Source organism: Agelaius phoeniceus, chromosome 3 (genome assembly GCF_051311805.1).
Source record: "Agelaius phoeniceus isolate bAgePho1 chromosome 3, bAgePho1.hap1, whole genome shotgun sequence".
Taxonomy (NCBI): Eukaryota; Metazoa; Chordata; class Aves; order Passeriformes; family Icteridae; genus Agelaius; species Agelaius phoeniceus.
The window spans coordinates 89,146,088-89,168,482 of record NC_135267.1 but is presented as its reverse complement, the minus strand read 5'-3'; the positions used below and the strand labels follow the sequence as shown (position 1 = coordinate 89,168,482).

The 22,395-nt window shown below is 38.5% G+C and overlaps 2 protein-coding genes across 7 annotated transcripts in view; one reads left to right on the top strand and one right to left on the bottom strand.

Annotated features, from left to right (window-relative positions):
* The window catches only part of RHOQ (ras homolog family member Q), a 22,579-nt gene extending 7,954 nt beyond the window's left edge, over nt 1–14,625 (top strand). The window contains exons 3-5 of one of the 5 annotated variants that reach the window (XM_077175828.1): nt 7,958–8,055; nt 8,794–8,889; nt 9,623–14,625. In XM_077175828.1, coding sequence (XP_077031943.1) covers nt 7,958–8,055; nt 8,794–8,889; nt 9,623–9,655 — 227 coding nt within the window. In that variant the 3' untranslated portion in view covers nt 9,656–14,625. Of the gene's footprint in view, nt 1–7,890; nt 8,056–8,793; nt 8,890–9,618 lie in introns of those variants that run through there. The other 4 variants (XM_077175827.1, XM_054630142.2, XM_054630143.2 and 1 more) reach the window with 4 other exon arrangements.
* PIGF (phosphatidylinositol glycan anchor biosynthesis class F) overlaps nt 3,171–22,395 on the bottom strand; it is a 25,758-nt gene continuing 6,533 nt past the window's right edge. The window contains exons 5-7 of one of the 2 annotated variants that reach the window (XM_054630136.2): nt 21,159–21,267; nt 10,201–10,334; nt 3,171–8,857 (exon numbers count right to left, since the gene is read on the bottom strand). In XM_054630136.2, the coding sequence (XP_054486111.1) occupies nt 10,221–10,334; nt 21,159–21,267 (223 nt within the window). In that variant the 3' untranslated portion in view covers nt 3,171–8,857; nt 10,201–10,220. Of the gene's footprint in view, nt 8,858–9,955; nt 10,335–21,158; nt 21,268–22,395 lie in introns of those variants that run through there. The other variant, XM_077175830.1, reaches the window with a different exon arrangement.

The following is a 22,395-nucleotide window of genomic DNA, read 5'->3' as shown; positions in this document are numbered from 1 at the left end:
TGTTTTAATCCTGCTCCATGCTGCATCTGTGCTGTGGCACGTGTGCAATAATTCTTTGCTATGCCAGGCACTCACTGGTGTGCACATAAAAATGCAGGTGGCAGCATTATTCTCCAGAGCAAAGCAACATCTGTCAGCATCCTAGGTGAGTATATTGCTCCACATGAATAAAACACAGATTCAGAGTACCTCAGGCAGCTTGTGCTCTAAATGACATGTAGTCACAAATGCTTTAAGATCATCATTAGGACTTAGTGCTACTTCCTTGGTCCAATTTCCAGCTGGGATTCAGTGTTGGAGTCAAGAAGGGATGGATGCCAGGTGTGACCTGGGATGTGTCTTTAGTTATAAACAACAGATAGGCCAGCCACAGGCAGTGAGATGGCTTAAAAACTCCTCACCTAAGAAAAACTTCCTACAGTTTTTCTTTCAATTGCCTTAACATCTGCTGAGTGTTTTATCACATTCTTCAGTGGGAGCTGAAGTTAGCCCCAGCAAATGGGACTTGATATAAAACAAGGTGCAGAAGACTCTTAGGAACTCCTTTCATTCCAGAAACTTTCACTGTGATGTGTTCATTCAAGGTGCACATAATGGCCCTGGCACTCTCCTGAGAAGTTGTGTGATGGGAACTAACCTTGAGGAGGCAGCAAAGCTGTAGTCTTCTATGTGTTCCTCAACACTGGACTTAAGAATGTGCTTTTGGGGTTCATTTGTAAAAGGTGAAAAGGAATGGGACACCTATCTGATTAGTCTTGTTTGTCTAATCAGTCTCTATACAGGTAGCAAATTAAAAGACATATCTGATATTATATGGATAACTGTATTAAACCAACTCTACTCTGTAGGTTGTCTTGCCTGTGACAACAGGTCATATTCTTCTGTGAAAATAAAGTCAGAGAATCTATCTTTCCAAAGACCAGGTTCTGCAGAGGATCTGTCCAGATCTCTCTGTCAGGGTGCATTTTATTTTTTATTTGCTGTATCTATAAGAATGGAAAATCCTGATTGTTCTTGGCTGCAGACACAACTGGGGTGAATTCCCTTCCTGAGGAAAATGGAAATCTGGTGTGGAAAAAATGCTGTTCATAAAGTCACTGACAGTGAGAAAGAAATGCAGAGCAGGACTGAAATTTCGTATGGGCAAGGAGTGAAAGGGTTTGTCCATGCCAGCTATGCTGCCATTTCTTAGGAGCTCCATAGTGGGTAGACAACAGGTTTAGATGAAGGTGTTCAAGTGAAACTGTGCCTGCAGTCAGCTGAATACATGTTCTGTTGATACAGATGCTAAAATAATAAGCCCTATACAGAAAATTCGGGGAGTTTCACTTTTAGAAAACCAACCAGCAAGCTGAAGTTCTCATGGTAATGGAGAGAAGGGATTGTGCCATTGAAACCATCTAGGAAAGTAGTTTAGCATCACCACATGGCAAGATGTTGGACATTACTGAATGTAATGTCATTCATTTGGACAGTACTGAATCTCATATTAAGGCCAGGATAAAATCTGATCATTTAAAGGCAGTTTTGTATATAATATAAGAAATATGCTGTCCTTCCTGTCTCTAATGATCTAAAATCCATCTTAACTAGGCTCCATCTTCCAGCTAGTTATTTCTGTCTATCCAGAAAAGCTTTTCAGAGATGTAAGCAGCTGCACAGTTCTCAAATATGCCAGGAGGAAAGTTTTGTTATTAAAAAAAAGGTAATTCACAAACCCTGGGCTTTTTCAATGTATAATTCATATGTCCTTTGAACAGTCCTCCTCACAGGAATTCAGAAATGGATTTAGATCAGTTTACTTCATTTTTAGAATACAATGGAAGAGCACTTACTCTGCATACTTGCAGCCTTTTCTATAAATTAAAAATAGATGCTGGGCCCAAACCAACAGCTTTTTACACTCTCTGGGAAACCTGTGCTAACAAACCACAACAGGACAATTCTGCTTTCTTTAGCAACGCAAGCTGTATCCTCAGAAGCCTGTGAAGAGACAGAGGGTCTGTAGTGCACTTTTCCCCTGCAGCCAGGGAATAATCACTGCATCTTTCTTGTTTTGCATGTTCAAAAGCTAAGGGCTACAGATGTAGACAACTGAAAAATCAAATGCAGTCATCAGCATAGCAGAGCTTGGGTCGTGGAATTGGCTAAGCAGACAATGCACTGTCAGTCCAAACTGCAGCTTTATGCCAAATGGTCCTGCATTAGTGGTGCCTTGTGAGTGGCAGTGCCAGGAAACCAGCATCCTGGGGGACGCTCCACCCTCCTTCCTTGCAAAGGGTTACAGTGTTACACAGCCCAGACTGAAAAATCTGAAGAGTGTTTTTTAGCCAGGGAAGCAATTTATGCTTGGCATGGGGCAGTACAGGCCACTTCCCTCTCTCTCCTCCCCCACCAAGTGTCTTGTAGAATCAGAAACCACAGGGTGATTCAGCTCAGTGAAGTCTGGTTCCTGGTGTACTTTTGCAGTAAAGCAGTTGCTTTCAAAAACCTTTGAGGCTTTGCCTGGTGTTTATGGCAAAGCTGCAGATCAGCCTTCAATTCCAAATAATTTGGGGGAGATGACGAGATGTGTCCAGAGGTAGCTGTGAGTTGTTACTAAGTCCACATTTATGTACATCAGTCATTATGGTTCACTTGTTATGTTTTCCAAAATATTACAGGGGGCCTTCTAAAACAGAAACTTATTTTCAGGGAGGAAAACTGAAAAATGCAGTCTTGAAGAACAGCTTTGAAATGCATTTCAAAAACTGAAATATGGCAATTCATAATGAGAGAGGACTTCTGACTCTTGTTACTATGAAGTGGTTAAAACAGACTTTTACCAAGGATTTTACTCTGCAAAACTCTGCCTCACTGCACTCCTCTGAGCAGTAGTGATTACCCTTTGCTGCATGAAGGTTGGATTCCTCTAGCAACTCTGCCTGATGTCTATTTTTGGCTTCCCCTCTAAAAACAGATGGTTGGGAGTGAGAACCTCTCCTTACGATTGCTGTTGTAAGCTGTGAAAGCAACAGATGGTTGCTAACACACAGATCACAAACGCAGAGGTTTTGAGCTACGGTTTTTCTTCCAGTGGTGCAAGCTTTATTTTGTTTCCACCCATCCACTTTATACCTCTTGGAATAGAAACAGGTTTCTCAAGGATATGTCAGTATAACAACTGAAGATGCATTGTTAAAATTTCATTCCTAAACTGCAAAACACATAAAAGAATTCATTACTTTGGTTCTGTCAGAACAAGACACTGAGTGTGAATTAAAACATGACACATCTTAGGCCCTTGCATCAGTGTTAATGATATACCATAATTTGGTTTCTCCTATTTTCTTAAAAACACTAGCAAAGAAATAAAAATCAACCAGACAGATCTAGGTTAACATTGTCTTCACAACTTACAATGGCAGATCTGAGGCCTGGACTTCCTCAAAGGTCTTGGTCAAGGTGTGGGAGGGATTGGCTGCAAAGGACTAACTGCTTTCCATCTCTCTGAAGCAGCCAGAGAGACCCTAATACCATTCCAGATGAGCAGGAGGCCTGTGGTCTCACACTGCTGACAGAGGGGTGTCTCTGCAGACAGACAGTGTGTCCATCACTTCAACTGGAGCTGGGAGGAGTGTGATACCATAAATCAGGGGAGCCACAAGGTCTCTACATACAGAACCTCTGTATGTCTGCACCTCTCACCTCAGTGTTCTAATAAATATAAGGAAATAGTGCTTTCTGTGGGTCAAGAAGGTTGTCCAGAAATTATTATAGTCCACTTTGTCTGAGTTTATTTTTTTTTTAAATATCCCACTGCACATAAGCTGTGTACATCAAAGGCTTTTGGAGTGCTTTGCAAAGACTAATGCATTATTAAGCTAGCAAACCCCTACAGATGGGAGAATGCAAACAGAGAGAGGATAATGATTTGCTCAGGACTACAAACTGTGTCAGTGGCAGAATTTGGAATACAGTTTCCTTTTCTTTAGCTGTGTCTCAGCTGATATCCATAGAACTGGGCAAAAGTATCAGTTCAAAATCAAATGCATGACTTGAAACGGGACACTGTGTTCTGCTTTTGGTCTGAGCAAACCCATGAAATGAAGAATATTGTAATGCTGTGGAATTGCAGTATCATTCTTCAGTCTGCATACAAAAAGTTTCCCAAGACCTCTGTTTCTGGACAGGTAAATGTTGAAAATAGCCAGATTTTGGACATGTTAGAGCAAATCCTCTTCACCATCCAAAATACAGTATTCAAACACAAGACAGAAGAAAATCTCAGGCAGATGATTAGGTACTGTAACATGGAAAAGGAGACCTAAAGGATTGATTTTCAGGAACCAAGATAAAGACAATGCTAGATATACCTTCAGCCTACCATAAGAAGACATGGTAATTTTAAAACCTGAATTTCCATTCTCCACTTTAAAAACAAAACCCCCTGTTTGTACTTGAGAAGCCAAGTCCTTAGCTCCATCTCATCTCCTTCTTTATGTCTGTTGTGTACTGGCAGCTGTCCTGGCTTTCCACAGGGATACTAGGGAAATTATGAATAGCCCTGCTGCAGTGTCATGTCTTTTAGAGGGATCACAGCTCCACAGAACATTAATTAAGTCAACATTCTTGTGTCCAGTTTTGTCTGAAGTTAATATAGCCCTCATATTTTCTGTATTCACCTGCTTCAGCAAACAATTTTTTTTAAACTCTAGAGTATGTTGGAGAATGAGCTGTTTCACTATTACAGCCTCAAGTTTTTGAGACTTATACTGACTATTTCAGTCCTTCGGGGCTTTCTTGCCCATCTTATTCACATTCTTAAAATATTCCTGCTAATCTCCTTAAATATTTTTGAAGTCTAAATATATATGCAGTGCCTCCCCCAATCAGATTGTCTAATTATCTAATTGCTGTATAGTGTGGTATGCACAAGCACTCAAATTGGAATTTATGTTGACTGGCTAGCATAATCAATTTTGCCATTGCATTTCATTTTAGAATAAACCACATTTATTTCCCTTACACTAGATTGAAGAAATAAATTATAGTTGAAGCAATAAGATTTTTCTAGGCTTCTCTAACATTCAGTCTAAATTAATTTGGTATTTCAGATTCTTCTACCAGTTGTAGCAGTTATGCTGGCCCAATATATCAGAGAAAGTTTACAGGTTTTATTGCTGTTTCTGAGGGGCTGTTGGGAGGCAGAAGGAGTCTTTAAGCCCAGATGGCCTACTAGATGTTGACAAAATTTAAGCAGAGTTTCTCCCAGGAGGACTCAGGACCACTCCAATCACGTGGTGGGAGGCTTTGTTAGAACTACTGCCACTATTAGTGTCAATGCACACCTGATGTTCAGAGCACACACAAGGTTCAAAGGAGAGCCTGAGAGCACTGTCATGTTTCAAGCAGCAGGGCTGGTGGGTATCGCCAAATTCTCTGATAATTTAAGGAAGCTTAAATGCAGTGAAGCCACTGCAGCAAATAGCACACACATCTTTGGCTGTGGTACATGATGTATCCAATCACACTGTACCTGCCTTCTGTTTAACTCTTAAATACACTTGCCCACAGCTGGCCCAGTGCAAGTGGAACAGGGTATAAATCAAAAGGCACACAAACAAATGCAGGGCAGGAAAGGAGTTCAGACCTGAGACTGGCTTTAAGAAAATGATTAATATTTGCTATGAATAAAAGGTCCATCTGTAATTTGAAATGGATTAACTAAAGAGCTATTTTAAGGTAATGGACTAACAGTAATTTCTGGTGACAGTGAAAGGCTTTCTCCATTCCAGCTTTTAGTGCAGGCAGTATTCTAGTTATCCTAATCCAGATATGAGATTTTTAGAAAATGCAGAGTATAGGGATGGCAGCTCTTTGGCAGTAGGAACAAATTACAGCTTTTAAGTAGATTTTTAAAAAATACAACATATTCACTAATACCCCACATATGATTTAGAGCTGAATTTCAGAGCAACTGATGGGTCCACTGTGTGTTCTTTCATGCAGATTTTGTACTCCAGGGAACAGAGTAATTGGTAGTTGAGAGGTTTCTTTTAGGATTTTAATCTCCACCCCAGAAAACAGAGTGCAACCCTGAGCAGGATCTAGCTATATTCAGTAGTAGAAGTGAAACATAAAATACATGTCTAAAAAATCTAACTGCATGCTAAAAGAGTTTCAACTTCCTGTGTTGGTGTTTTGAAGTTATTTCTGCTTTCTATGATGAATGTCCACAAATTTGGAAGAGACATGGTTACTGTTTCTTTCTTCTGAATCAGGGCAAGACCCTGACACTGGCAGGGAAAAGGCCTGTCAAATGTTGTAGCTTCAAGGTGGTGTCAGTTACTGTGGTTGTGAAACTGGAAAGCCCTGTCAACATTTAAGCATGCTTTAGCTAATTGACAAGCCTGTTTACAAAACTAGAGTGGATACTCGAAATGGCATAAGAGTATGACAAGGAATGATCACCTCCTTGCTACTGCAGAATTTCTGCCTGTGCTTGTCTTTCCTCCAGTTCATGAGAATAACAGCTCTCTTCCCACAGCTGTTGACTTCCAAATGGAAAAATGAGCCAAGCAGAAACTGCTCTGAGGATGTTCTCACAGTTTTTCTGAAATTCGAGTGACCATGTTTAAAACCTAACAACTCAATGAAGTGCGTTTCTGAGGGTGTGACTATAGGTTAATAATTTGGTAATGTGGCTGTTCCCAAGGAAACAAAAATTTAATTTTCTGTCTCATTTCAAACATGGACTTGAATTACATTTCTGCCTCTATGTTTAATGAATGAATCATTGCAATATTTGTGAGATTTAATTAAGATGGGGAGTTTACATGGGAAAAAGGGAAACTGCTGCAGCAGCCCTAATAAACTGGTGTTTACTGTGGAAGGTATAAATCCAGCATTTGTTAGTGTCTCTGCAATGCCAGGCCTCAGTCTTAGTTATCTATGTTGCAAAAACCACCAAAATTCTATAGTAGGAATGGTAAGGCATTGGTTCACTGCCAAAGACCAAAGGAAGCCTTGCAGAGAGAAGTTGGGGCATGTTCCTTCTGGCTGTCAGCTAAAACATGGGGCAAAAATCCACTTTCTCCCTTGCTAGAGAGAACTCTGATTTACAAGAGGAGCAATGCTCCTAGGTACTTGTCTTGCCACAGTATGGTATACCCTGGCAGTAGGACTGCTGACTTTAAATGCTGGGGCTCTAAATGTCCTAAATAACTTTTTCACACTAACTCCTCTCCCACACTCCCAGCAAACAAATAAAGGCATTAATATTCCATAGTGTTCTTGATTCTGAATTTCTGTTCCATCTAATCCTTTGCTGGGCTTGCTAGTAGAAAGCACAGTCAGACAAAAGAGGTCCCTTCTGATCCTGCCTACTGCCCTGAACACTAGGAGCAGGACTGTAAGGTTTCTAAGAAACAAAATTCTACGGAGGGCTTTAGATATCACCTCTGTGTATGAACCAAAATAGAACATTTAAGTGCATCAAACAGCCTTAATCTAGTCTAGCTTTGTATAACCTGGATGACTCTACAGCAGTCACACCTGCTCATTTCTCTACAAATACTAGTCTTTGATCTGCAAGTATGTTTGAACCATAAGCCTTTTGTTTTTTTCCTGAAGTGAAAACTTTTTGAATGGTAATCTTCTGTATATTCTCATAGAGAAGCAAGTTTCTATCAGTATTAACACATTTTTCAAAATATTTACATTCACATATAGTTATCTTCATATATAAATTTTGCTCTAACAGCGACACTAACCAACTTGGAATAGTTTTAAACATTCAGAAAGTTTGCCTCAACAACCTTCATGAAATACAAATACAGTTTCTGAATATAACTGTTAAAATACAGGCAACAGTTTAATATTGCAGATAACAGAATTTTTCTTCCTTAGGAAGACTATGATCGTCTGAGACCTTTATCTTACCCTATGACCGATGTCTTCCTTATCTGCTTCTCAGTGGTAAACCCTGCTTCATTTCAAAATGTGAAGGAAGAATGGGTACCGGAGTTGAAGGAATATGCACCTAATGTTCCCTTTTTACTAGTAGGAACACAGGTATATTTGGTTCTGTTCTACTTTTATTTAAACAATTAGGATCAGTGTATGGTGCCTTTTCTCTGGGCTCAAAGTTGAGGCCCAACAGGACCTGAGCAGCAACTCTTTCTGCCTTTGGAGGAACAACCCTTACAGGTGGCAGAAAAACACAGATACGTGCTGTTCTCCAATGAGCTATCCCCATTTTGTTAAAAAACTTATGTCCATTGTAAACACGGTGGCAAGATGAGCCGCATGTCTCCCACGTGACTTTCTAAAAAGTCACGGGACTTATTCAATAAAATTGTCTGCTCATGCCCATGTTACTGGAATTTCTTGGGTTTACAACTATTAGTCACATGCAATATTTGCTGAAGCAAAGGAAAAGGGGAGAAATGAGACAATTTCCTCTTGCTTCTCATGGGTAGTGGACTGGGCTTCATTTATGAAGTGACTCACATGTTGGTGTTACCTATGGGTTAATCTTTCTGCCACTGCATTTGGTGTTTGAAGATGATCGCATCTAATTGAAGTACTGAATTACAGAATAAATGTTTCTTCCTTCTAGATTAAAGGTTCACAACTTAAATTGAGGGCTCTTGAATCAGGAAGGGTCCACAATCTGAATCATGACATGACTCCATTTTTATAGTGATAATATTCGATTGAATGATTCTCCTTTAAAAAGAGGGTATCATATTGCCTGCTGACTTTTGTTTAGAGAAAGTATTCCAGCATGACTTCAATCTTTCTTGCTAGATTGATCTCCGTGATGACCCAAAAACTCTGGCAAGACTGAATGATATGAAAGAGAAGCCCGTATCTGTGGAGCAAGGACAGAAGTTAGCAAAAGAGGTAAACTGGATACTCCTAAATGAAACCAAGTAACAAAGAACAAAACAACAAAACACCCCTATTTCTACTTTGTCTTCCTTTACCACTTTTTGCATATCTTTTAGCAGTCCACATATGGAATCTTGTGACTGCTTACCAGTTAACAACACTTACTTACATTAATGAGTAGACCTATGTAATTACACTTTCTTGTCAGTAACAGTTCTAATTTTCAGTGTAGACACTTGTAAAAGCTATACAAGCTATATAAATATTACTCAAAGATAATTAAAATCCACAGACTGGTGGAGGTTGGAAGGGACCTTTCCTGCTCAAGCAAAATGTTGGAAGCATCTTTTAGACATTATTTGAGAATGTTATACTACCACTGTAACTACTGTGTGGATAATGCTTATGAGGACACTTACAGAGCATTTATTTTTGAAACACAAATGAGTAATGTAATTATTTTTTGCTCTTTAATTATCAACCATATCTTAGGCCTCCACTGCCAATGTAGAGAACTTACTTCTTTCCCACAGAAACAAACCAACTTAAATACCTTCCAGATCTTTGGACAAAAGATAAATATTATTTTCTCCTACAGGGGGTGCACATTCAGATAACTTGTTTTAGATTGCAGCCAAACATTGCAATGTTGCTATGGGGGGAGAAAAAAAAGCAGAAGTGCTCAGATGGAATTGAACAGCTGAGACGTACTGCTATTGAATTAACTTATTTTCTTGACAGATAGGAGCCTACTGTTACGTGGAGTGTTCAGCTTTAACACAGAAAGGACTGAAGACTGTTTTTGATGAAGCTATTATAGCCATTCTAACTCCAAAGAAACACACAGTGAAGAAGAGAATAGGCTCAAGATGCATAAACTGCTGTTTGATCACGTGAGAGACATTTTACAATGGCCAGGCTTACTGTGAAATTCTACTGATTTTAAATACAATGCATTAAGTACATAGTGAATTTGTTCCAGGTTTGAAAGTTAAACCTACGTTTCTGCCTTCTACAACCAGTGAAATCCAGAGGAATAAAATCAAACTCAACGAACTTGTAATAAGAAGCCACCACATCTGTTACAAATATTTTATTCAGACTGGAAGGTACAATCTCTCAGGGTTACACAGTCTAGAGGAAGCAAAAACTGCACCATGCTGAAATGGCATCTATGTGATTTTACTGAGTGGAGATGCTTGGCCTGAAATACTCTAACTGCATTTGGACAGTCTTCTGCTTTGACTATATATATATATATATATATCTCTTAAAAACCCCCAACTTTTGCACAGTCTGTATGGAATCTGCACAAAGAAATACCTTGTCTCTTTTTGCTCCAGTTATCTGCTTTTGTATGTAAGCTGCTTCCGGTTCCAGTGTATCCACAGAGGTGCAATAATCAGACCAGCCATATAGCCAAAGGTAGCTCCGAGGGAACAGGAAATGGGCCATACCTGAGGGGAGAACACAAGGCAAAAGCAGACAATGAGGAAAATGTCTGTGGTTTTTTGTACTTCATGAGCACAAAGTCTAGGTACTGAAAGACAGTAGTCTTATTCTACTTTAAAGCTTGATGTGCTTTCCTAAAAATGCCAAAAGCGTAACAATCATCTTCATGAACACTAAATGCTGTTGTACAGTTTTTAATTAATATGCATTAAAATGTAAGCAGGCTTCTGGCTATTGCAGACTTTAGTTTGATAGTCCAAAAACTATGTGGAAAAACCACCCCTTAGAAGTATCTATATCCCAAGAAGCATTCAGCTGACCTGACTTCCTACTCTGCTGTACACATTCGGATACCTACGGATTTCTCAGCAACTTCTCCTTTCAATCTCTCATGGTGTTTTGAAACTTTCAGGTGTGTATAGAGGAATTAGTATTCAAATAAGGCTAGAGACTGAGATAGATAGAGGTTTGTTGGCTTTTTTTTTTTAAAAGTATATAAAAGGATAAATTTCCCTCTGGCTAGCAGTAGGGAGGGAACACAAAATTGGAAGCTGACTGAACATCTTGCACCCAGATCATCAAACTTGTAGTAAGCCAGTTATGTCAAAGAGAGCTTTAATTATATGCTCTATTTTCAACTAAAAGAAAAGGAAACCAACTCAATAGATCTGACTCATTTTAACAAACCATCTTGTGCTGACCCAGAGTAGTAATAGAATTCTTCCCTGCTCTTTTTTTTTTTTTAAATTGGTATTGATTTGCAGGGAGGAATGGCCAAACCAAGCAGTAGTTGACTTAACCAATTTGTCATCAGATGTAGCTTATAGTACCAGTCCACTACATACTGCATTTGATGAAAAGTCTCAACTAAGGTGGTAATTAATTTATTTATTTCAGAATAAACAGAACTCCCAGGCCTCTTTAAAATTCTCCTTTGCTTTCTTTTTGTTTTTTCGCAAGGACAGGTTTGCAGTTCCTGCTCTACAGTGCATATTCCTAAAGCAAGTATGGACTGGACTCTCCTATTCTTTTGTTTTTTAAATTAAGGGGGATATTTCCCCCTCCCCATAGTACTTGAGACTGAGAAATGCACTAGACAATACAGGAAATATCCCAATCTCCAGCCTTCTTTTCTACTTCACTTTGACTTGCAATTCATGAATATCAAATGAACCTACTCTTAATGGTACTGGTTCCTCCTTTCATTCATTTTCCTAGCTCTGATTCTGCTCTTTACTTCATTATCACTTAAAAGAATATATTTATTCACATCCTTTGATCATGGGAATTTTAACTACAAAAAAGAGTAATGTATTTTGTCCTCTGTTCTTTCATCTTCAACCTCCTCAGTTGTTTCATCTTCACATTCCTTAGCATTTACAGCTTTTATATGTTATTTGGAGGTCTTAAGGAGTGTAGCAAAGATGATTACTAAACAAGGTGCCTTAGGTACTCTTTATTGACCTTGTTTCATTCTTTCACTTTCATACATTCTGTCTCTGCTGCTTTTGTTGCTGAGTATTTCAGCAGTTGCCTCTCAAGCCAAAGATTTGCTTGTTTTCATTCATTTACTGTGTATAGTAGATCATCTATAAAAAGCCTTGAGAGGCTTTGGCATGGTAAGTACTACATGTATTTGAAACTCACATAAGTTTGTGGCCTTGGCTAAACTTACACTTCAGGTGGATCTTTTCAACTTTTAAACAAAATGTAATTATTTCTAGCATTTTGCATATTACATTTGTCTAAAGGACAAAACAATAAAAAAAGTCCCTGAAACCCTTCTGCTCACTCAGTAATGTTCAGATGGAACTCAAGTCATACCTTTTTATCCACTGATGAAGTCAAATACCACTCCAATATCCACAAAACTATGGACAAAGGCTTCTTAACTCGGTGGTGCTTTTACATCAGATTTGCTGAGTGATCAATGATCAATCCTTCATTAAATTTTTACCTACATTAGGTGAATTTGTAGTTGCCTATTTGCTTTCCAGAACTATAGGTAGATGATGGACTCTGAATTGATCATATTCCCCTAACTAGAGAGTGAATATCCCTGATGACCCAAAGACCCTGTATATTGTGCTATTTTGTGTATAGTGGGTGATTATTGGTATGATTAAAAACATATCTGATGATTGTTGTAGCCTCTTTCACCTGACTGAACTGCAACTTGGGATGTGTTTTTTCAATAGCCGTGTAACTTTTAAATTATGCCTCTGTCTGTCTTCTAAAACATTCAATTTTCGCTTTGGCTTTTAAAAATCAGTGTTACCTTACCTAAGTTTCAGGCTCTCTCTCTTTAACAGTTGAATCTCTGACCTCTGAACACTCAAAAATGGCAGGTGGAAAAGATAGGAAGCAAAGGGAAGAAAACATAAAACATACCATCTCCCCATCTATGAATAAGACAGAAAGAGACACCACCTCATCCCTTCTAGTGGCATGGAACAGAGGGGTATTAGGCCAGGCACTTATTCTTACTGTGCTGCTTGGACAGCCCAAAATAGTTCTGAGGGCAATTTGATTGGCCTTTTGAAAACTCCCTCAGCACAGCAGTTAAAAGCCTGGACTTAAGAGTGTTGCTGTCCTTCTGCCATTTTCTCTAACCCTCAAGACCTGGCAAACCCCCCTAACAAACAGGTAATAATACCAGTTTTGCACCTTTTGTTCTTGACTGATGGCTTTTAGGCTACAAATAGCCTGAGGCACCCATGGGTATATATCTAAAGCAGCAAGTTATCAAAGACAGATTAAGATATGGTTCTTAAGCACAGCAGCTGCACTAAAATAACACCACTTTCACATGCTTTTGGCTGTCTATGAAAATGGGTTGCCTCTTTCTGTGGAAGTGGGTTGCTTTATTTTGTATTAGCTGCTGGCCTCATTTTTCTGAGACCCAATCACTTTCTTCTGGACCTTTTTAAATGACTTTGACTTACTCAATTGGCCTGCTTTTTCCCCCTCTTTCATGTTATCTCAAACTTGGTTTAAAGTCCTTGACTTGGTATGAACTGCCTGTAAGTGATAAAAATCTAAGCAGCAAATATCTGTCTGCCTGTTTCAAGAGATTCCATTCTGCTTGCTTAAAATATGAGACTTGTAATACACCCCTCTCATCCCCTGAGAACTTTCCAGCTCAGTTCCTCCTACATCATGCTCCCTTTCTGCCTTGAGGAAGCTGACATATCCTGCCCCAGTACTGATGTCATGTCTGGGCTGGGTCAGCAGCAGGGGAATAAGATGTTAGGCCACATGGCCAAGCTGCACTTTTGCTGAGGGGAAAAAAGGCTGATAAAGAGAGAAAAGTGTGGGGAGCACAGGAGATAGAACAGAACATTTTTCATGAAACTGTCATGAAATGCCTTATCTGTCTCAGCAGCTGGGAAGCATCAGCTACCATTCTCACAGCCTAACACAAGAAGAATCAGTTTTTTTACATATCAAATGCATGGTGAAAAGGGCAATTTTAACAACCTGTAGATGATTACTAGGAACCTGAACAGCAGCTTGGCAAAAACAAATCTTACCAAGAACAATAAATGCATTTTAATGGACAGAGCATGAGGCAGTGTTTAATGCAAAGCAATTCTAACTTCTGCTATTTGTTTAAATTTTCTTTTTGCCTTTTCATCTGGCAGCAGTGTTAGGACTTCACAGGAATTTCTTTAGGCTAGCTTAAAAGACACTGCAGAACTGCAAGGTTTTTAGTATATATTAGAACTCATTTTAAGAATAATGACTCAAAATAGGAATTGCCAACCTTTCAGGACACAAATGAGCTAGTTTTCCTCAGTGCTCTTTAGAACACCTAAGATTCTATGATGTGAGAATGCTTAGCATATTGCATGGAAAGCAGAGCATGTTGCAGGATCCCAGCAAGGTACCTAGCTCTGCTGGACTGTGCATGCAGCTGGCTAAAGCAGAATTCTGACTGCATGACAGTTTTGTCATCTATTACGAACCTTGCGTCCCATGCAAGGGAATTACATAGACATTGATAAGGACATAAGGGCCAGATGCTTATAGACCAGAGGAGCAACACAAAGTTTTTAAAGATATTATGAAGTAAGCAGCTGCCTGCTGGAACTTTCATTATACAAATGCAAATACAGTGGGGCAATCTACTGTACTTACTTTTCAGTAAACTTAAGAGTGTTTTTCTCATATTCCTAAACACAATTTTTTGTATGCTTACTGTTTCAAAAAACTAATTTCTGACTGTCAATTAGAAGGCTATGTAATAATTTTGTTTCATTTTAAAACTGAATAAATGAGCACAATTATTTTCCCTCCCTGTTTCTAACATGCCTTAAATTCCTGATTGTTTAGTCTGTACTGTCTCAAAAACTTCAGTACATGCCTTTAATCTATTTTGGTTGCATGCACATGTTAACTACAAGTGTCTTATCACATTGTACAGAATGTGTGTGTTGATAAGTACACACCAAGAAGAAAGTGAGAGGCTTTTTTCAGGCTGGCATTTGTAACTCGAAGTTGATTTCATGGATTTGTGTTCTAAAGTTATAGCAAGCATAACAGCCTTTAATCTCACCATTAAGGTTTACATTGAGAAAACACATTATTAAATAAACAATGATAACCACACTGAAGTGGAACAAGCTTCTACCTCTGTTTAAAATAACTCCAATTGCGTATTATCCCTTCCTCTCATATTAAGCAACTTCTCTTATAACAAAACTTTCACAGTAGGTAGTAGATCCAAAAAGGAATACAAGAAGGAAACTCTCTGAGCTGTGTTAAGAAGAACCAAAGTAGAGTGAAAGTTTATAGTCCCATTTCAGCTTACTTGAGTAAGCACCAAGAACTGTACCCAAGATTCTCTGGATTATTTTTCAGGCTACAAATGTCTGAGAGGTATCTAAGGCTAATATTTACAGTCATATTGGCTAAATTACATGACAGTCAGTCAACTCAGGTGAGCTTTATCAGCACTACCTATTATGCTTGCAGTATCCACTATGAAGTAGGAATATAGCAATTTTACTTCTACCTAATGATAACACTGTAAGCAGAATATTGTTTCAAAGTCACGTTTTACCACTAGTAACAGGTACAGATCAAAGTTAAGCTACCAAAAAACCCTGGATGTATGGGAGGGCATGCACACAACAAACACAGAGACATGATTTAAAAGTCTGTTATCAAAACATGCAATAATCTGAGGAATTCCCCAGTGAGCTAAATCCAGTTGTTCTCAAATGCTGTGTCTGGAATAATAGTTCCACCACATAAAAAGCGTGCTGATAACGTCTTTACCTATCCCATGTTGTTCTGCAACTAGTTTCCTCAAGCTGAGTAGAGAAAGGATGTGCCTAGTAACTCCTACACCATCCCCTCCTGTTTTAGTGGTGGTGTGTTTTGAGGTTCCACTTCTCAGGGACACATGAAGCCAATATCCTGATCACATGTGGTTATTAAAAGCACTGCATCAACTTGAAACAGGTAATCTGGAAAAACTAAGCAACTGTAAGAAAGGAAGGTATTTTCTATTTCTTTGTAGAACTGTCCTATCAACTGCAATCCTTACATACCCATTGATCAGCCTAGAGGCATCTTGAGATGGATGTACAACTCTAAATTGTCTAGAACAGCCTTACTTAAATCATCACAATAAAGCATTGCAAACTGCTTTAAAAATTGCTGAAAAATAGGATAACAATGTCAAAACACTGGCAAAATTAGTCTACCAGTCTAACTGAAACATGCCTGGCAGAATGAGTCGGGGAAAGCTTTACCTTTGTCTGAGATAAGCCAAATTCTAGACCTACAAGCAGGAATAACAACAGACTGGGCCTCCCTGACCAACTGTTTGGCATGGTTACAACATTTTTCTTAAAGCTATCAGAGGAGTAACATACATGGCACACTTAAAAGTTGCTTTTAAAAAAGCAACAGAATAATGAAAAAAACCCGAATCATAGGACGCAAACTGACTTTCAGCTATATATTTTATACTTCTAACAGAAATACTTTATATATTTTCCATCTCCATTCTCAAACATTATTCAGAAAATTAATGTTAGTTTATTTCTGAAACAATATTCTGTTCCTGTTAAGTAATATTTACTTAGCATAGAAGTTGTTGTATGCTTAAAAAATGCAATTAACATTATTATTTTTAAGGGTAGAGAGGCACACCAATCTGAATACCCCCTGTATGCAATATTTTTCAAACATAAATGTGGAAAATAAAGTGAAGATTTTCTGAGACATCTGTATTTATCTCAGTTTTGTTGTATGCCACAAGATGTATGTATAAAGAAGCAACATGTTTCCTTTGCTTTGTAAATAAGTAAGGATGAAGTAGCATTTGGGCTTTAGTCATTAGCACATGAGTTAGAATTCTTGTTATGAAATTCATCATCAGGTTTACTCCACAGAACCCTGAAGTACTTAGAAGTAAAAACAAATTCTAGTGAAAGACACAAAGGATGCTGACATCTGATTTTCTGACCAGGTAAGATCCAGGTAATAGTACAAAAGTACAACTTCTACTGATACATCTCAACCACAATGTAAAGCAATGACTACCAGGTAATTTTTCAGCTCTTTCTATTTGCAGGAAAATATGATAGACTCAAAACAGACTGCCAAGGGCAGGGAAACAGTTGCAAAAAATGAAACCAATGTTGCTTTTTCTTTGAAGGACACAAAGCAGAAGAACTGTGGTAGGTATGAGTGTGGCAATTCAGCCAAGTATCTTACAGAATAGTGCAGACAGCTTTATTTAGTACTCTGCTTGGATTCCAGCATTCACAGTACTGCCTCCAACCTCTTGTTTGCGTTAGGTGAGTGACTACAGGCCATTTCCATTTGAAGACCTTTTTATCAACAAACCAGACTTCACAGAAGCAGCTTTACAATTCTCCCATTTGTGAATGATTTTTCAATTTAAAAGTTGACTGTAGATACTCTTAAACTATCTACTGTTTAAAGTGTAGACACCAGATTTGATTAAGTGCTAAATCCCAATTAAGTGGAAAAATATGCCAATTCAAGATACAGTGACTTCTTCTGTATAGCTTGTTTCATATTATATTGTTCTAACAAAGCTAAAGCAATGGCATTTTTCATCCCAAACTCACAGCACATTTCTGTACCAGCTGGATATTTTGTGGTTTTGACAACTTTTGACATTCCAGGACTACCAACAGAGCCCAAGGGCAGCAGCAAAACCCCTTTGGTTGGCTTTATCACATGATATTTCTCAATTATTGCTGATCCATCCAGTTCTTGTAGTACCAATCTCACCTTTTCTGTGACAATCTGCCAATAATGAATTTTCTGAAGTTACAGGTAGTAATGCAGCAGTGTTTCTATTGCATGTTGTTACACCACAAATACTAACAATAATCAATACAAACATCAGAACCAGATTTTGCAATAAGCAGGCTTAAAGGCCTTACCACTGCTCTCTAAAATAATAATACCACTTTAGTCTTCCCTGACGAATAAGATTTAAACCACATTTTCTGCTTTAAAGCAGAACCACTTCCACTACAGATCAAAAAACCAGTTGTTTACAGCACAAAGGCTAAAATACAAAAAGGAAAACAATCACTAATGAAACCTCTTTTTATCTCAGAAGCTGGTCTTGAGTTCAAAGACTAAGCTGTTCCATTTGAGTCCATTTTTGGATAGGAAAAGGGTAAATCCAAAACTGTAATCCTCAAGCTCTCTGTCTTTAGGCTAATATGAGAAACAGCTGATGTCAGAAGCATGACAGCTTAATACTTTACTCATGCAGATGTCTAGGAGTAATTTGGTTTTGACTGGGTTCTGATTACTTTTAAGTCACGTTAAGGTCTACATGATTTCTTTCAGACCTTGCTTGGGACTTAATCTGTAGGTGTTCCCCTAAACATACCAGCTGAAGTTCTGTGGCATTCTATGCAAAAAATTAGTAGTCCTTGTATTTGGGGGAGATTAAAAAATATTATTATTATTAATCCTGCAGCTGTATTATGTGCAGGTATTTTTATGTTCAGCAAGTGGTTAGGTCACTCAGGGGCAATGAGCACTAAAGATCTTCACAAACTAAACAGATCTGCAACAACAGCAGACTTCTCTGAGGATCATTCTTCTTTCCCCTGTCTGAGGTTGAAGACAACAGAGAAAGCACTTCTCTTTTATTGTTACAGTGAAAGAATTCACTATGAGTTTCTGTAATCACCTGACATCAGGTAGCAAAAGGAATACTCTTGTAAAAAGGGACTTTGTGCCAGTGCCCAGTGAACTTCTGAAGAACACAAAAGTTTCCTGGTTCTGAAGATTTCTGAGACAGCCATGCAGCTACTACATGCAATACCTGGGTTGCTGAATCCATACTGTTCAGTAGGAAGAGAAAGACAAAAGATATCAGCTGTTGCATGAATTTGTGTTTCCCCAGAACCTGATTCACAATATATCTCAACAGATCTCTTGCCTGAGCTGGGCAAGCTGGGAAGCAGTGTTTCCTGGGCAAATACCAAAAATGCCTGGCCAGGACGCTGCTCCCACTTCTACGGTTTAGTGACCAATATTTAAGAGATCACCGTCACAAAAATATTAGATTAGTAATAGGTGATTGAAAACTTCTGAGAGTTGTGAACAGGATCCTTGACAAGCTATTTTAGAGAAGTTGATTTCTGCCTTGAAGACCTGTTACAATTTTGGTGCTTCACTGTGTTGCTTTGCTGAAACAACTGGACTTGTAAAAACTACATTACATTTTAACAAGAACTTTTTTCATCTCCCCTAATACAGCAGATCTTAAAAAATTAGCCTTTAAAACTGCAGTTTTCAGACTGTTGAAGTGGCAGCCTGCAGGACTGATAAGCAAACTCTCTATGACTGCTCTTGAACTGCCCACATTATTAAAGATCAAGCAGGTCAGACTCAAAGTGGAACAAAAAATTTCTTCCCCCATCCCACTATTCAAAACTCTATAATGTGTAAGATGGAGAAGTGAGGATGGGAAAAATGAGGGGAAGGGAAAGAATAGCAGCAAATGCTCTAGATCTAGGCAAAAGATCTTTGATGTAGAACTTGAGTCATAAACTCTCACCTGCTAACTTTGGTATCAGGAGTATGTCAGAAATGAGGGTGGAGAGGGTGAAGGAAAAGGGAAATTGCAGACTACAGGGAGCACTGGGGAGTATTCACACCCAGAAACAGCCAGTGACAAGTTTGGGTATCTGAAGTTTCTACAGATGCTTTACTGTTCTGAGGAGTCATTTAGTATCATTTTAGATGTTTAAGTGTAGATTATAGAGCTAAATTTTCAGTCATGTTTGTCTTTTATTAACTTGGAAGACTTTTCAAACAGCAAAAGTTTTCAGACCATTATCAAACTTATGTCTCCCACTATTGGAACATGTGGGAATGGACCAAAAGCTAAAACTAACTCTACCTGAAGTATCTGTCTTCAGCTATTAGTGTCTTTGTTTTGTTACTCAGAGCCCCCTGACCTAAGTTTTCCTCATATCATTGGTGCATAAAAGGTGGAGGTTTTATACACAGCACATAAGCAAAGTCTGAGATTTTTGGGAATAAAACAACACCTGCCAGATGAGACATGCTATTTTAAAATCCCATCTGATTAAGGAAAAAGTGCATGCCTCTCATCAGCACAGGGAAGTGAGAAAGACTTGGAAGGAGATTGCATTTCAGTGAATCCCTTGATTTTTGGGTTACATTCATGTCTGTCAACAATTAATTAGCGTCAACACATACCCATGCCAGATTGACGGTGAAATATCTAGCAAGAATAAACAAGTGTTTTCAGGGAAGAAAATGTTTTGCTTTAAATGTTAACCTACTCCTCCATTATTTTTAAAATACAAATTCTAATGTCTAATTACACTACTGCAATGAAAGACAATGGCATAAAGGCTGTGAGCTATTCACAGAAGACAAATTTTAAGTGCAGCTGTAAGCCACAGCACCTCCACAATATCACAGTGGAAAGTGTGCTGCCTGTTAACTGATTTCTGGAAGAAACCTCTGAAACCATCTGCTTAAGAACAGGCCTGGTAGACACTACTCAGCCAAGAGTGTCTGAGTTTGGTAACCAGACGAAGTTACGAAACACTGAGCACATGTAGGAAGAAGCTGTTACTAGTGCCATCATTTTATGGCAATTGCAGACTTCAGTTATGTTTAATTGAATCACTTCTCCATGCCAAAAAACATAGTAAGAAATTAGCATAAACACTGGAATTCATAAAGATAGAATTGCAATGCCAGCTTCACATTTCTTCTTGTTCAACTAAAAAGCTAATGTTTGCCTTCCTTTGAAATCACAAGTGTTTAGTACAATGCTTTGGCTATACCAGTTTGCATTTCCACAAACTGATCTAAATCCATTTAAAATACCTTCTGTTAAGTGCTTTTATGAAAGATAGAGGGGAGCTAAAACACCAGGAAAGCATTTCTTACCCTACCTGTGAACAATAAAAGCTACTAGACTGAAGGCAAACTTGAAGCCATCTTCATCATTTCCCATTTCTCCTCCAGCTTGTCTAGCTTCTTCTTATCCAAATCATTAGAGCTCTATTCCATTATAAAATTTGCATGCAACAGATACTCACAACCATGTAATAAAGAATCTATTTAAACCGGAAATAAAAATAATGCATTTTACCTCCTTACGCCCTAAGCACAGATGTTTCCAAAGAGTTGTTAAAAGTTTGGCATGACTCTGTAGGAGCAGCTTATGACCAACTACAATACACCTGAACAGCTTCAGAGCAATTTTGTGTAGTGTGCATCTCCAGAAAATTAGTATTTTGTCCCTTTATGGTAAGGGTGCAGATACTAACCTGCCAAGGCCGATCCCAGTCAAGAGGAATAGGAAATGCTCCAAACCAAGCTCCAAGTATACTGCACACAGAAGTAATCTGTAGACTGCTTTCCCATATGGACATAGCCCTGTAAAAAGTGTGTTAGAAGTTTTCAACAACAGCAGACGTTACCATGGCAGAGAGTTAGATTAGATTTCTCCCCAAATTTTTGAGGCTACAAACAGACATAAAAATTCACATATTTGGTAAATAGCATGCAGGTTTCTCCTAAAACATACAAACTGGAAGTAAAAATCTAAGTTGCATAATTTATCTATAATTACAATCTTTTAATACAACACCTTCAGGATTTTTTTTTCCTTGAGATGTTTACTGCAAAAGCTAATTTATGTTACCTTGAAACACTGCTAGACTGAGCACATAAATCTATCTCGATAGCTGTGTGCAGTGCAGGGAGAGGCAGACATGGAAGTGTACTGTGGGACTGTACAGAAAAGCACAAGCACAGTCACAAAGGACTCTGTGGTGTAGACATATTTGATGACTACAACAATTCAAAATTTAACATAGAAGTCCACTATGAGAATATTTCAAAACAAGTTTCCATCAACTGAAAAGAAACACTGCAAGTAAATATAACTGCACATTGGAGCCCTTTGGTAGCAGTGCATCCAAGTTCAAGTACACTGGCTGCAGGATAAATTTTTTGCACACTAAAGAACTCTTACACTACCAGTCATGGCACACATTCTAAGAGATGTTAAATTACTTCAGTCCTGAGTTTATAGCCTTTTGCCACTACTGATTTCAAAAGTTTTTGAAAAGCTGGATTTCTGTTTAACAGATGAGTGCTTACTACCATCAATGTACCAACTGATCGCTCTGCTCAGGCCATGAACATTTGGGTACTTGGTACCAATTAACAAAAGAGCAACAGAAGCTCAGAAGGCAGTAGGGCACAGTTTCAGGACAGGAGAACCAGACTACTAGAATCACTGCTCCAAATCAGTACAGCAGGAGAGCTGAGTTTAAAGTTTGCTGCATCTCAGATTATAAATGTACACCTGTTAGCTTCAGCTAACATAGGAAAAAAATGAGCATTTTTATAGCTCAAAGACTAGATGCACAGTAAACTCTGAACTTTGCATGTGCTGTTTAGGTTGGATGACATGAACACTTGGTTTTGAAGAGAATAAAATTTCTTTACTTCCAAGTACACACTGCTGCACTTGCTATTGACCAAACAGCTCACAAA